General features: G+C 36.0%; 1 protein-coding gene across 1 annotated transcript; it reads right to left on the minus strand.

Moving 5' to 3' along the window:
• Positions 1-3,901: 3,901 nt before the first annotated feature.
• On the minus strand, positions 3,902-9,672 carry LOC126587390 (ribosome biogenesis protein BOP1 homolog). Its single transcript, XM_050252431.1, has 18 exons — positions 9,512-9,672; positions 9,156-9,284; positions 8,862-8,981; positions 8,614-8,768; positions 7,617-7,734; positions 7,415-7,516; positions 7,021-7,189; positions 6,812-6,920; positions 6,611-6,713; positions 6,307-6,457; positions 6,086-6,218; positions 5,882-5,985; positions 5,728-5,798; positions 5,540-5,600; positions 5,173-5,403; positions 4,925-5,009; positions 4,521-4,699; positions 3,902-4,197 (listed from the first exon to the last, which is right to left on the minus strand). The coding sequence occupies exons 2-18, from the start codon at positions 9,264-9,266 to the stop codon at positions 4,112-4,114; spliced, it is 2,088 nt and encodes a 695-aa protein (XP_050108388.1). The 5' UTR covers positions 9,267-9,284; positions 9,512-9,672; the 3' UTR covers positions 3,902-4,111.
• Between the last annotated feature and the right edge of the window lie 5,508 nt (positions 9,673-15,180).

Consider the following 15,180-nt stretch of genomic DNA (forward strand, 5'->3'; position numbering starts at 1 on the left):
AAAAAAATATTTTCAAACCAGCCACACTTCTTTCTTTCCAAAATTGTGATTAAGATGGTCAATTATAACAAACTCGGATTTAGCAGCCTTTGAATAAATGAGGAGAAAAATAAACGTAACCAACTTTACGTACCATATTAAATGACCAAAAATACCCTAGTTCAAGCACGAGATTTTTTTTTTTAAACAAACTATTTTATTTTTATTTGGTGGCTTAACCTCACAATAAGCTAGCATTAATATAGTTCGAATTCGTATTTAATAAGAATCGAACCTATGACCTCTCACTTACAAATTAAAAAAAATACTATTAGACCGTAATACTAAGTAACAGTTCAAGCACGCAATTTGAAGAGAACGGATCTCAATTGTCATTGTGTGTTTCAAATATCATACATGACAGAATAGATACAAGTCTATGGGGTTATTAGAAGGATTCAAACATGCATGCGCATTCATGAACAATAGTATTGTAGTGTTACGGTCACATCAAATTAATTTTATTATCTTTTTAAAGAGTTAGTAGCGGATTCAAGTTTTTATTCTTAAGGGTTATGGTTTAAAAGTTCAATTTAGACGAAAATAAAGATACAATCGTGCTTTCACTCATAAATTCATGATAAAAACAACATTACAAGATACAATTGTCCACAAATGAGTTTTCATATTTTTTTAAAAAACATAACATTAGAACTTCATGAAGCATCATGTCAAGCACCTAGTGGACATCCTACTGAGTTCTATCGATAAGTACCAAGATTTGTTGAGATTTGTCGAGGTCTAATGACCGATGCACGTATGTCCTATAGTCGCTACGACAATTTGTCGAGTCAGGCAATTTGTCCAGCATTTGGCGGGCACAATGAGGGTTGCACACCAAACTTCCATGTGGTCACCGAGGACCCTCCCATCTAATTTTCCGGCCTCCATAGAATTAGGTGAGCTCATGTGTCCCGTGCATCGACCATTGTTTAGTAGTGGGGCATAGAATTAGGACAAGAAAATTGTGTTTCATACTGGTGTTACGGTTACACTAAGAGATATACTTGTCTCTAAAAAAAAATAGCTCAAATGGGAGTGTCCTTATAGTATCCCTAAATTTAGGGACTAAAAGATTAAAGAAATCATGGTTAGTTTTGCAATCCTTAATTTAAACAGTAAAACAAACAAAACAAAACAAAAAAAACAAAAAGCTATCAGAACCATTGATTTCCAATCAATAAACAAAAGAAAGATCAATGAGATCCATGCAGCACAAGTAGACGGGCCAAGTTTTCCACTCAAAATGCCCGCTAGGCTCCACCATTTTGGGCACTATATTATCCCTACATATGGGGACTTGTCTCATGTATCTAACGAGTTCCTATACTTTAATGATTTAATTTATAGTGCATTTGAGAGCTTTATTCTTCATTTATAGAGTCCATATGGTGGTGAGCAAGGAAGAAAATATCGGTAATATCGGAAATATCGGTAGTCCGAAAACACGGAAATATCGATGGAAATATCGGGATAATATCGATATCGATAAAAATTACATGGAAACCACGGAAATTGTAAGAAAAACTTGGAAATTTTTATTGAAACTTTGCAGGATGTTTATTTAGTCAATTATCTATTAGTTTATCACAAAAAATTGGAAGGAAATGCATTGCATGATGGATTTAACTGATTTAAGTTGATTATATAGCGAGCTGTCAAACATTGTAAGTGTAGAAAATATGTAGTAATTAATGAAATAAGTTTAAACACACCATAATCATTTATATATAATGAATTAGTACAATATTTTACACTTTATACATTGTATGATAAGATACATGAGTGACTTAGTATCACATAGAGTGAACGTGGTGAGTAGTTCAAAAGTAGATACTTGAAAAGAAATTAATCAAATTTTAGTATGATGTAATTATTTGGACTTGATTTAAAATAGAAATTTATCATATATAATATATGTAACTGAAAAAAAAATAATCAAATTTTAATATGATGTAATTATTTGGACTTGATTTAAAATAGAAATTTATCATATAGAATATATGTAACTGACAAAAAAATAATCAAATTTTAATATGATGTAATTATTTGGACTTGATTTAAAATAGAAATTTATCATATAGAATATATGTAACTGAAAAAAAATTAATCAAATTTTAATATGATGTAATTATTTGGACTTGATTTCTCTTTATACATATATTCTTCTTCCTATTTTCTAGTATTTCAGTTTAGTAAGTGATTTTAAATTTCGGAGACGAAATTCTTTTAAGAGGGGTAGATTGTTACACCCACCCCAATTTAAATTGTATTTTCACTAAGTTTGAGTTTATTTTGCTTTTAAAATTATTTTTAGATCTTAATAGGTGTGCCCAGGGGGCCCACCTTGCTTTTGTGTCCCCATCTGTCTTTTCTCTCAGATCTCTCTTTTCCCTCACTCTCTCATCTCTACCGTGCTCTCTCTCTGCACTCTCTGCACTCTCTCCTTCTCCCCGTGAACCAACCCACACGCCACACCCTCACTTCCACACCACTTCAACGGCGACACCTCCTCATCGCTCTCTGCACTCTCTGCACTCTCTCCTTCTCCCCGTGAACAACCCACACCCTCACTTCCACACCACATCAACGGCGACACCACCTCATCGCCATCTCCGTCTCTACGTCTCTGTCTCTGCCTCGGTCTCTCCGTCTCCGTCTCTCCGTCTCCGTCTCTGCCTCGGTCTCTCCGTCTCCGTCTCTCCCTCGGTCTCTCCGTCTCCATCTCTGCCTCGGTCTCTCCGTCTCCGTCTCTCCCTCGGTCTCTCCGTCTTCGTCTCTCCCTCGATCTGGTTTCTGGATCCTTCTTCTTCGATCTGGTTTCTGGATCCATCTTCTTCGATCTGGTTTCTGGATCCCTTTCTCACCTCCCGGCGGCGGCGACGACGACGAATATCGCGATAATATCGCTAATATCTGTAATATCGCGATATTAGCGATATTATCGCGATATTTTAAAGATATTTTATTTTTACTAAAAAAAATATCGCAGGGTCAAAAAAACGATATTATCGGCGATATTTCGCCGATAATATCGATATTTAATTCCTTGGTAGTGAGGACAACTTTGAGGACTAGCATTGGAGATGCTCTAAACTATTTTTCATGTTTGTAAATATTGTGAGCAGCACAAGATTTATTGGTACCTATTTGAGTTTGATGGGAAACCCACAGAATCATCAGGTAATTGGAGTTGACCACAGTAAGAATGACATACGTGGAACAAGTTCACCGTTACGGTAGTGTTTTGGTCCAACAAAATATTTTCATGTGTAAGTTTCTCGTTAAATTATATTGTAATGTTAAATTGGAACATCAAGTGACGGTGCACAAGTTCCGTGGAAGTTAGTTGCTCTCCCGGTAAAGGATTGATTAGCAACGGATTTACAATCTTGGGCCTGCAACATCAGCACCACCAGCCACCAAGTTCTAGCTCTAGCTCCTTTCCGGGCTACAAGCCCCTGTAAGACAATATACAAAGCAAAAAAGAAAAAGGGACATAAGAGGAGGGTCCAGAGAAAAGTGAGAAACCAGCTAAATCTTGATCATCGTCTGCGACTATTGATCTCATCTCTCTCGTCACGTAATTAAAAGTTGATAAATTTTAATAATGTCGAGAATTCGATGAAAATCGTCACAAACTTTAAAAAGAAAATATCCTTGTACGGCAAAGAACCAATCTTTGATAAACATAACAGAATGTCTGGACCGAACCACAATTATCCTCTACTGCCAGTACAAGAAATCATAAGCTCTGAAACAATAATAACATTCAATCCAACGTATTCGGCTCAAAGGATGCGAAAGGAATATGAAGTAAATGTAAAGAAAAACGAAGAATTAGTTGACGAAAATAAATAAATAAATAAAACGAACGGAATTGGATTTAAATATAAAGGCGAATAAAGAAGAATAAGTTGTATTCAGTCAAAAATTATGATTGAACCATTTCGGTCAACACATGGTACATACAACAATTAAGTAATATATTCGTAGCTCGCAGAAGATTCAGACCCGAGCAGTCGGATTCATAAACATACACCGACTAACGGCGGTTTCCTTTCCCTTCCTCTCAATTGCAATAAAGTCTAATCACCGAGTCTGCGCCGCTTGTGAATAACCATGGCTGCCTTGGATGGAACTTACAGTCCAATACACCTGCATCCAGTCGTGAAAAACAAAGATTTAGCTTATATATTTAAGTTTGAATGAAGCTACGATACTGAGTTGACAATATATTTGGCTTGCAACTATGCATGTTTTTTTCGTAACCCCTTAGCATTTTACCGTATCTGCATTCTTGAGAAGGGACCTTGAACACATAATACATTAAAAAACATTCAAGCCCATGGAAATATGTTTACGAAGGTAATCTGATGCCCAGCTTCAATAATCTTTCTACACATGCACTAGCAGCATTCTATTAAATCTTCGTTAAACCACCCAACAGAATATAAATTAAAGAAAGCTATAGGTCGCACCTCTCCCATTTGAGCTTGTATGACCTCTGAGTATTTCCAATGGAACGATGAGAGGGTTCTGGTTAAGATCTGAATAAACCATTCCATGAAAAACATATGCAGTGCAGTCATCAGAGCATGTTGCAAACAGCGGGTACGAACGATGGAAAGATACATTGTTGATGTCCTTCTGATGCAACCTGATAAGTTTCAAAATGTCAGAAAAAATATATGCATCCCCAGTAACAAGGCAAATAGACTATGCTGTATAAAGTTGGTTTGGTGTGTGTCCAATAGTTAATGACTGGTCATATAGCTTAATAAACCTATCAAATAAATAACGTCTTCCTAAGACTTATGCACTCTGCGGATTATATAAGAGTTTATAACACTTGAAGTAAAACCAGCACTTAAGTGAGACATACTTGAGAGTTTTGTAAGGTTTAGATGAAAGGTCCATGTCGAACCAACATAATTTTCCTTCTCTGCTTCCCACAATTATATGATCACCTGCATTAAAAGAAAATTCCAGATATCTCAGGGTACAATTCAGGTACAAATGTTATGAAGAAGAGACAAAACAATTGAGTTGTATATAGTGCATAGAAATAGTGAAATTTAATGAATGAAAAATTAAAAATCTACCAGAAGGATGGAAAAATTTAAAATCTACCAGAAGGATGGACTGCAATAGATGAGACTTCACGAAGTCCAGTCTCAAGCTTTTTGACAAGTTTTCCATCCTTCACCAGATCATAAACACGAACAGTCTTCTTTGTTGAAATGAAGAAGAAAGACCGTGTAGGATGGAAAACTGAAGTAACTGCAATCCCATGCAACTTGAATGAAAGTGTCTGAGTAAACTTCTTTGAGAGCTTGTGTATAAAAAAGGCTCTTGATTCACGTAAAGCCAAGTCAAGAAAATACAAGTAGATGATGACTAATTTGGTATATCTTCATCTTTTTATTTCATAAAAACAAATTATTAACTTAATTGCAAATGACAAATATAAAGAGAGAGCATCATGCAAAAAGGATATCCGCTGGCATTACTGTCGAAAGGTAGTCTCCTTTACGATGCCATTCTACCGAAGCCACGGTCTACAGGACCAACAAAGAAAGCAGTTAAGAATCTTCATAGAAGACCATCCTTCTAATCTTGGCTTCCACTTGGACACTCATTCTTAAACAACCACAAATAAATTGATGATTGAAAAGGCCAATGTACCTTGGAATGCCTTAATCTGACCCCCTCAAGTTTATCATCATGAAGCCAGCTTACACTAGATGCTGTTTTGCCTATGTAAGCAATATGTTTTGCAAAGGTTAGATGCCGGTCATTTGATAAATGATACTGAAAGCAGAAACAATCTCACACTAACCAGAGTCATCAGGCATAGGCATTTCAACAGAGAGAAGTTCTTTGGTTCTTTTCTGTACTTCTTCATCCCCACAACCAGTGTTCAAAAGAAGTACGTCTTGTCCCCTAAAAAGATTGTGATAGTCATTTTACACATTCAAGTAACAAGATCCCCAGTGAAACAAATACAAAGAAAAAATGGATCTAAAAATAAATGCAGCCTTACGCCGAGACAGCCACTATAGAATGCTCAGGATTAGGATTCCAAGATACATATTTGACGGCTTCACCAATCTCGCAGATCTTGACACATCTACCGGTTTCGACCTCCCAAATACGCATAGTTCCATCCAAAGAACCTGTAAGAGCCACAGCAGAAGATGAGATCTAGATCCAATTTCAATTACCTAACTGAAAGTAACAGAGAATTAAGCATGACATTGATACCTGATGCAATCCACTGCCCTGAGGCTTCTACAGAAACAGATGTAACTGCATCGTCGTGACCTCTATACTCAAGATAACATGCTACAGGGTAAGGCTTAAGTTCAGTTCGGCTCGGTAGCTTGGGCTTCAGAGATTCAGGATCGATATTAAGCTGAAACATAAAAAGGATATTTTTTGGATAAATTTGATCTGTGTTCTTATGACTAGAAGTAGATTGTACATTTTGAAAGATCTTACCAAACTATCCAAATCTGACTGAATAATCACTAGGGAATCTTTCCCTCAAACAGGAAGTTTAACTTACACGTTTTTTTCGAACTCTGGGGCACAAATATAGATCCAAACATCTCTCAAAGCATTCCTTCACAGCATTCTCATATGCAGGGATGCTTCTCATATTTGCAAACCTAACCAATATGATAACGGTGTGCGTGTTAGATGCTAAACAATCAGAACGGGTAACAAACTAACATTAGTCCAAATTTCAATTCACATTCCACATTACCTTTTAGGTATAAATTTAGGACGGTCTTCTTCATACATCAACTGGTAAGAGTTGATCTCTTCTTGTGTTGGGATGTATTCTAAAGATGGATTGAAGGACTCCTCATGGCCTAAAAGAAAATTTAAATTGTAAGATATTTCACACAAGCAAAAAGAAATTGCTCTATCTGATTTTTTACAAACCTAAAAATTGTGGATGAAAATTAATACCAGGCAATTTGGGCTTTGGTGCAGGAATGTAAGATAGATGGTTATCCTTTTCCATTGTATTAGAGTCATCTTCCCACAGTGGATAAATTTCTTCTTCTTCTTCTTCTTCCTCTTTGGACTTTTTAGGCTTAATTAAACCCTTACGAATGGCCAACTTAATCTTATTAACCTGTAGATTCATCAGATGAAGTTCAGAGCATGGAACAAGAATGTTAAACTGGAAATAACAACAATAACAATTTGTCCAACCAAAATGCTGGAGAAAAAATAAAAAGAAAAACAGAACTCTACTGCACTTGTCAATTTCACAAGCTGCATTGAAAATAAAATAAAACTAAGCGCAAGGAAAAAGAAAGAAAGCACACAACAGGAGAATACATTAAACATGCCTTACCAGTTTACTTTCAGATTTTGAAGGAATGAATCGTCTCTTGGGTTCAGGTGCATTTGACAGTGGATGGTTGGAGTCATCCCATTTAAACCAATCAACATATGGCTGTACTTGAAACATGGGGAATTTCAACTTTAATAAAGAATTCATTTGTATCAATAGGAATATCATATTAATTAGAACTGGATAATTAGGATTTACAGACCGCATATGGATCAAAGTCACCATGTGGAGCCTTTCCTTCGAGCAGTCTACTAATCGATTTGATATCTTCTTTTGTCAGTTCTACTTCCTCATCATTATATTCATCATAAATTTTGCGCCTGAAGAGTCACAAAGCATACCAGAGTCGCAAAAGAACATTCAAACATTCAAAAGAAAATGAGAAGAAGAAAAGATAACAGAATAGATAATCAAACAATATACAAGACAGATGATTGGAAAACCATTTATTGTTTAATCCATCTCTCATGATTTGGAAGGCTGAAGTGCCTCCCAAGGCACAAGTCTTGTCTGGATAACAGCTTGAGCGAGTGCAACACTTGTGACTTCATTAAGAGGAGAAGATACACCAGCTTGCTTGTATGCACGCCAGTTTATAATATGTAAAATTCAGGCAGAGTGCAGAGAACTAATCTTTGCATTGCCTATATCTTCATGGTTGGAATTATATGAGGAAACTTCTACAAGCTCCAGAATCATGTTTTGTCCTTACTGTGGAAGGTGTAAGTTTTCGGTGGTGGAAGGCGTAAGTGTTACGAAAATGTGGACTGATCACTGTGTTTTGGGTTATTTGGTGAGAAAGACGTAGGAGGATTCTTGACAGCTTTAGCGATGAAATGGACGATTTTCTGTGCCACAGAATATGTTTCCGGGCATCTTTCTGGCTTCTGTCTTCATAGACCCCCAGGTAATTCCATATTTTGTAATAATTTCGGGTTGGAAGGCCGCTGTTAGCACTTTGATGTGATTGTATTATTTAGGTGGACATCTTGTTCTCTGATTTGTACTCTTTTTTATAAACTGTGAAAGTTGGTTTCTAAACCAAAACGATAAATGAAAAAAGAAACGTAACATAGAAAATGGAGCATGTTACAGCATATGCACCAAAATTCTTCACTTAAACTTGCATGAAAATAGTAGATATTTAACATGAATCCTTTAAAATATTGATGGCTATCATGTTAGAGATAAAAGTGCACCAGTTCTTTGAATCATCAGCACTAGCAAGAAAGGATTGCAATTTATCTGCTTTTTCCTTCTTCTTTATCTTCTTCCCTTTAATGTCATAACCAATATGTTTCTCATCCCGATACCACTCCAAGGGAACATCACCGACTGTGTTTCGAGGAACCACCTATTAAAAACAGAAAACAAAGATGAAAAAAGCACTACCTTCAGTGGTGAATTCAGATAACTATACCATAATCACATGTAAAGAACAACAGACCTCATCCTCAGATGAATCACTCTCCTCAACCCCCTCATGAAGTTCAGAACTATCACTTTCATCATCACTGTTACCATAATCACCGGCCACACCATCATTGTCACTTGTGTTGATAACATCCTGCCATGGTTATACTTGACAATATTAACACACACACTCGCTCAAAACAATAAATTCATTGCATCAAACCGGCATCACTTTTCTACAAAACCTCAAAAATTAACAGATGACATGGCATGGAAAATTAAATCCTACATCTGTAAACTCTTATTTTGTCTACATATTTGCAGTTACCTCATCTCCGGAGGAGAAATCATTCTCTTCGCCTTCTGAGTCCGAGTCTCTGATTGACGGATAATCCTCCGAATCGGATCCTTCACCATCAGACATATCCTTGATTCTCATTGCAGACAAAACCCAGTACTTGAAACAAAAACAAAAGAAAAAAATTAGGGCTCTATTGAAAAAATTTCAAAAATATCAACAAAAATACTTTTAACATTTCGACCCCTCTGAGAACCTAATGAAATTAACAATCTTCACAGCAAGTATTGAAATAAAAATTTGATATGAGAACCTAATGAAATTAAACCCTAAACAACACCAAAATTCAAAGTTTGTAGAAGAACTAAGCACGTGGGAATACATACAAATGTTTCCTGGTGGCAGAGGCAGGATTCGAATTTGGGCGGGGCGATGAACTTGGAAGCTCCAAGACTACAGAGGGACTGAGGAAGGCGACGCCACTGAGGCGTGAGCGGAGTGCAGGACGCTTATGAGTAAAAATTATTATTTAATCAACGTTTTTTTTTCTTTGGGGTTTAGGGTTTAGGCTTGTGCTCGTGTCACGTGTGGCTGTTGTGTGAGAGGGAGTTCTGCTTCGACTTGGATAAAAGGGCACATTGCTCGCTCGTTGGTAATAAAAATATAGTCACTTAGGACAACAGTTTAGTAATATTTTTTTTCGTTTATAAGTGAGAGGTCTTGAGTTTGATTTTTGTCAAAGAATACTTTGAACCATATTATTGCTAGCACATTGTAAGACTAGCCCACACCCTTCCTCTTAATATAAATAATATCGTTTGTTCCAAAAAAAATATCAAAAGTATCGACTTCGACCCGTAAGTGAACAGCCTCGGATTTGTTTAATAGACACTAGTATTAGTATATGCCCACATGTGTGTCAAATTTCTTTTTTTTCTTTTTTTTTTTTTGTTTGCTTTTAAAATTGAATAAGAGAGGAAGAGAGGAAGAGAGTGAGAAATGACTTGAGAGTGGAGAGAGAGGGGAAGATGTTTCTTTTTTATAGTTTGTTATATTAACACCTGACGTATTGTTGAATACATCTCATATGCATTTTTTCAGTTAAAAAATTTCTTAATACACCCTACATACTTCTTCATAATACATTCACACTCCACACTCTTAACATACACCTTATATTTTATACATACACCTCACATTTTCTACTAACCACGCTCCACATTTGCTTTGGGTTCTTTGAGCAATCCTACACCGATGACAATTTCAAAATACATAGACAAGCATTAAGGTTTTGACTACAAAAAAACATACTCACTGTTTGACTGCATATAAAAATGGAAAAGAAAAATAAAGCACAGGGATAACTCTCCATGGAAAAGAGTAGTTTCATGAACAAAAGTTGAGTGATTAATTTGTACCCTAGAGCATTGACTGACAGGGAAAATTGCTAGTTCGTTTAGCAATGTGTGGTAGACTGGAAACCAACTATAAAACAAAAGGTTCTGCTACCCTTAAAATTGCAATTCCATACATTTTCCAAGTGCGGTTTTTTAAAATTTAAGACATTTTTTAAATTTCTGTACTCTTAAAATAACAGCCATCTCACGGTCAAGGAATATAATTTCAAATTCAAGTAATGGCGATCCACCAAGGAGGTGGAGCATTGTAAAATGCCGACAAAAGAAGGGAACATAAACTACCACTTATAGCTCTAATCACGCAGGTATTTTGGGAAGCAAGCTTAAATATCTATGTCGTTGAAATTACTAAAATAATGAAATATGAAGTCCTTCTTCATGTGAAATTTCTAAAACGTTGATTTCAAATTTCAATCAACCTATTTGTAGTTTCATTGATTAGAGTTTTGTCCTACAATAAAGGTGAGAAGTGTTTTGAGAGTTGAATAAGTTAAATAATATGTCAAAAGTGATTTGGGGTGTACTTAGAATTTTGTTTTTTTTAAAATCTTATAAGGTCAAAATTGTCATTATATAGTAGGGTACATAAGTCATTTAATATAAATTTTGAATGTAGGGTGTATTCAACATTATGTGGGCGTGCTAATAAAAAAAGTCTTTTTTATTATCTTATTTTTTATTTTTAAAATTAGATATGTTAAAATCACATGTAGGTAATGACACACCTCGACCCGGAATGTCCACCTGGACTCCGAATTGAGTTGTGTTGGCCGACACCCAAAGGTAACGAAGCCATAAAGTGTAGCGATGTGGAAGATGTAAATAAATTTAAACCTAAAAGTGCTTAAATGTAAGAATGCGCTTGTAAGCGGGAATGAACTCAATTCACATGTGATGTCAAGGTATAAGTAAAGTATGGTAAAATTAGAATAAGAATTATACCATCGAGAGTAGCTTTCGATATCAGCGTTCGCCATAAATCCTCGTCGACACGAACACTGCCACTAAATCCTGGAGGGGTGAAAAACAAAGGTGAGTGGGCCTGAAAAAAAAAGTTTTGTAGAAATCTTTTCAAAACGTAATAACCTCTCGCCATAAAACAAGTATAGTTTCTAAAATATACATACTACGTATAGTATGAAAATACTTACCGTAGCCTGCAATATCTCAAGGATTCAATACATCACAATATTTCGTAAATAACCATCTAATGTCCGATAATCACATAATCTCGTATCAATAAACATATCATATCGAGTGATCATCGACATATGATGACACATGAGTTCATGCAGAGATATTCTAACATGAACATGACTGGATGTAATAATGATTTACGTTTTAGTACTACAATCACGTGAAGACTAACGTTATGCGTATCACATAAAAGTCCTAATTGCCTATAGCAATCTAGGACATGATTGGCTCCTACAATGGATCCAAAGTGAGCGTGCGGTGCGATGTGAACATATATGTGAAGCCTAACCTTGGCCCAGGCGAATACTGACACCAGTATAGTATACGATGAGCAGATAACGTAAATAAAATCATACAACGGTAAATCGATAATTCACGTCACCATAATACTATTCACAACCATAAATATAATTAAGACATCAATAATACGCATGCCTGTGCATCCTGTAAGATGTAGCATAATTTCTATCAATGCGCTAAATCTTATAAACATTAAGTCTAGACGTATCGTATGAAATTCCTTATGAAATATATAAATGGTAACTAATAATTATATATATACTATATAAAAATAAAGACCCCTCACACTTACTTGCGTTCGAACTCTAAAAGCCGGAGTCTCCGATAGTAATCGCACCTAAGCATAATGATGGGATGCGTTAGTAAAACTCAACTAAAGTGATTAAATTTGGAGAAACGGATGGCGAATTCGGAATCAATGCGTCGAAATATGCTAAGAAAGGTCCCATGCAAATTTTGTAAAAAGTCAACAAAAAGCCAACGGTCAATAAAAAAGTCAACCAAGACTCCAATTCGGTCAACTATGTTAAATCTTTAGAATTTTCACTAAATGGATATCAAAAACAGACTCGAGATGTCGAACTTAGCCTAGGAGGGTTTCTGAGAAAATTTCAAAAAAGTCAACTAATGGTTAACAATTAACTTTAACGGAATATTCCATTCTCTAATAGAATATTATGTTAAAGTTAAATGAAAGGTTAATAGAATATTCCCTCCAAATCTGAAATGGACCCGGCCTAAATTTAGACGATTTTTTTTAAGGTGGGTAGATTGTAACAACCCGTTCTTAATTTTTTTATTTTATAAATTTTAAAGGAGTAAATTGATGAAAATGCCCCTAGAGGCTAGATTGTTGACTTTTGTTAACCGTCATTTCGTGACATGTGCAAGCTACTATTTTATCGTATTCTCGATGTACTCACCGGTACGAACGCGTAGGCGCAAGCGGAATCAAAATTGGAGCTATGGCTAAAATTTTACTAAACTACGAATGTGAAGGGCATTTTAGTAATTTCATGTTATTAGGAAATATTTTCTGTTTTGTCTTTTAGGGTGCGTTTGTTGCACCGGACTATCTCGGACTGGACTAGCTTCAGGAACTAAGCTGGATTGGCTTATACTAGACTAAGCTAGACTGACTTAGTGAAGCGTTTGATGCAGTGCCGGATTAAGAAACAGAACTCTAATATTATATTATTAAATCTATATATACAATATTTTATCATTAATTTAATCTAATCTACTAATTTTTTATTATTATTTTATCATTTGGCTAGAATCATCTTCTTCCCTAATTCATTTTTATCTCCGCCCATTGACTCCCTCCCCTCTCCCTTTTTATCTGCCTTTTCTCCCTCTTTTTCTCAGTACTACCATCTTCCCCCAAAAAACAGGAGTGGGAGGTCTCTGGGAGGATAATCCCCTCTATCTGATAGTGATACACAAATCTCACATAGCCTTTTTCTCATCACCTGCTCCAAATGACAACAAAAAAACATTTTAAACAAAACCCATTCATGCAAAACTCAAATCACCCATGCAATATGTGCCTTTTCTGAAAATCACAAGAAAGATGAAAAAAATTCTGACCTGATTGAGCTTCTGCTGAGATGGGCATGGCCGCATGGTTGAGATGCTCTCGCAGAGAAGAGCCGTGCCGTCGAAAATCAAGGTCCAGGAGGACGGATGTGCGATTGACGACCTTGTCTAATCTGGGTTCGAGGTGAATCAGATGACACAGCTTATGGATTCTCCGATTAAGATTCAAATTTAAGGTCTTGTTAGTTTGTGATTCTGGGTTCAAGGTGAGGAGGAAGAGAAAGGACGCGAGAGATGATGGAGCAGGGAGCGAAGTGAGGAGGACAAAGCTAGTTCTTAGCCAGTCCCATGGTATGCGGGGGGTCTCGTTAAGACCGCCTAGCGCGGTCCTTAGTCGAGGCGAGTCCTCTTTTATCCCATTAATATTAATCCTGCAGAGCAATAAACATCAGACTAGACTAATTTTTAATCTAGTCCAGTCCAGTGAAAGCTAAGGAGGTCAAACAAACACCCCCTTATGGCTTTGTTTGTGAGCCAGTGGGGCCCACACCACTCCTCCCTTCACTCCCATGTCTCATTTCTTTCTTGAGCACAACTCAATTCGGAGTTTAGGTGGACATTCCAGGTCGGGATGTGTCAAGTAAGTCTTAAACCAAAAGTAGCAAAATTTTGTCTCATAAACTACGTTACTACCCATAACTTTTTTGTTGTGATAGAAGATTAAATAGTATTTTTACCTTCTTTTGGTTAACAAAAAAAATTCTATTAATATGTAGTTTAGATAAAGCTCAGCATATAAAAGAGTAGCCATGATAACATTGGATAAAATCACATAAGAAAATTGTTGGTAAAGGAAAAATGGTATCACATGCTAGGCTAATAAACATAAAAAATAAAGCAACCTTAAATAGAAAGTATTTACACATTAGAGATACAATTCATTAGTAATCTTGGTCGAACATAGAGCTGGTAAGACGGACTCAACTCATTAACATGACCCAATTCGCTCGCAAAATTTCAACTAATGGGTGGAGACTTAATGGGCTAGGTTAAAAACAAGTCCAACGTCTCGCCTGAAAGAAAGATCTTGACTTTAAAAACTAAAATGTGTAATACAATGCGCAATAACATTAGTCCCACGAAAGATATCAACGATAGTTATTTATGCTTTGTCAATAGTGGTTTCAGGGGAGGTGAGGGTACCTCATCCCAAGCCAAGACATACTACAAATCTCTTTGAGAACTTATAAAGAGGGTCTTATCCTTTGTTTTAATTTTTATAGATAGCGCACGAAAAGAAATTGTCAACAGCGGAACTTGAATCTAGACCTTCATCTGAGGAGGAGATAGATCATTAACAACTTAACTAACCTCCATTGGCATAAGTGATAGTTCTTTGATTCCTTTGAGAGATGTCTAGAGGGGCTAAAAGTGTGTTATGACAACAAGTACTTATGACTTTGTTAAGCAAAAAAGACTTGAAAGTGTCTAGATCATTGAAACATTTCATGGAAAAGCTCGTCTAAAAAAAAAAAAAGAACACTTCCGAGTACTTTTTCAAGAAGGAATTTTTTTTGAAATGTCATACGAACTTGTACCCA

Source organism: Malus sylvestris, chromosome 10 (genome assembly GCF_916048215.2).
Source record: "Malus sylvestris chromosome 10, drMalSylv7.2, whole genome shotgun sequence".
In the NCBI taxonomy this organism is placed as follows: Eukaryota; Viridiplantae; Streptophyta; class Magnoliopsida; order Rosales; family Rosaceae; genus Malus; species Malus sylvestris.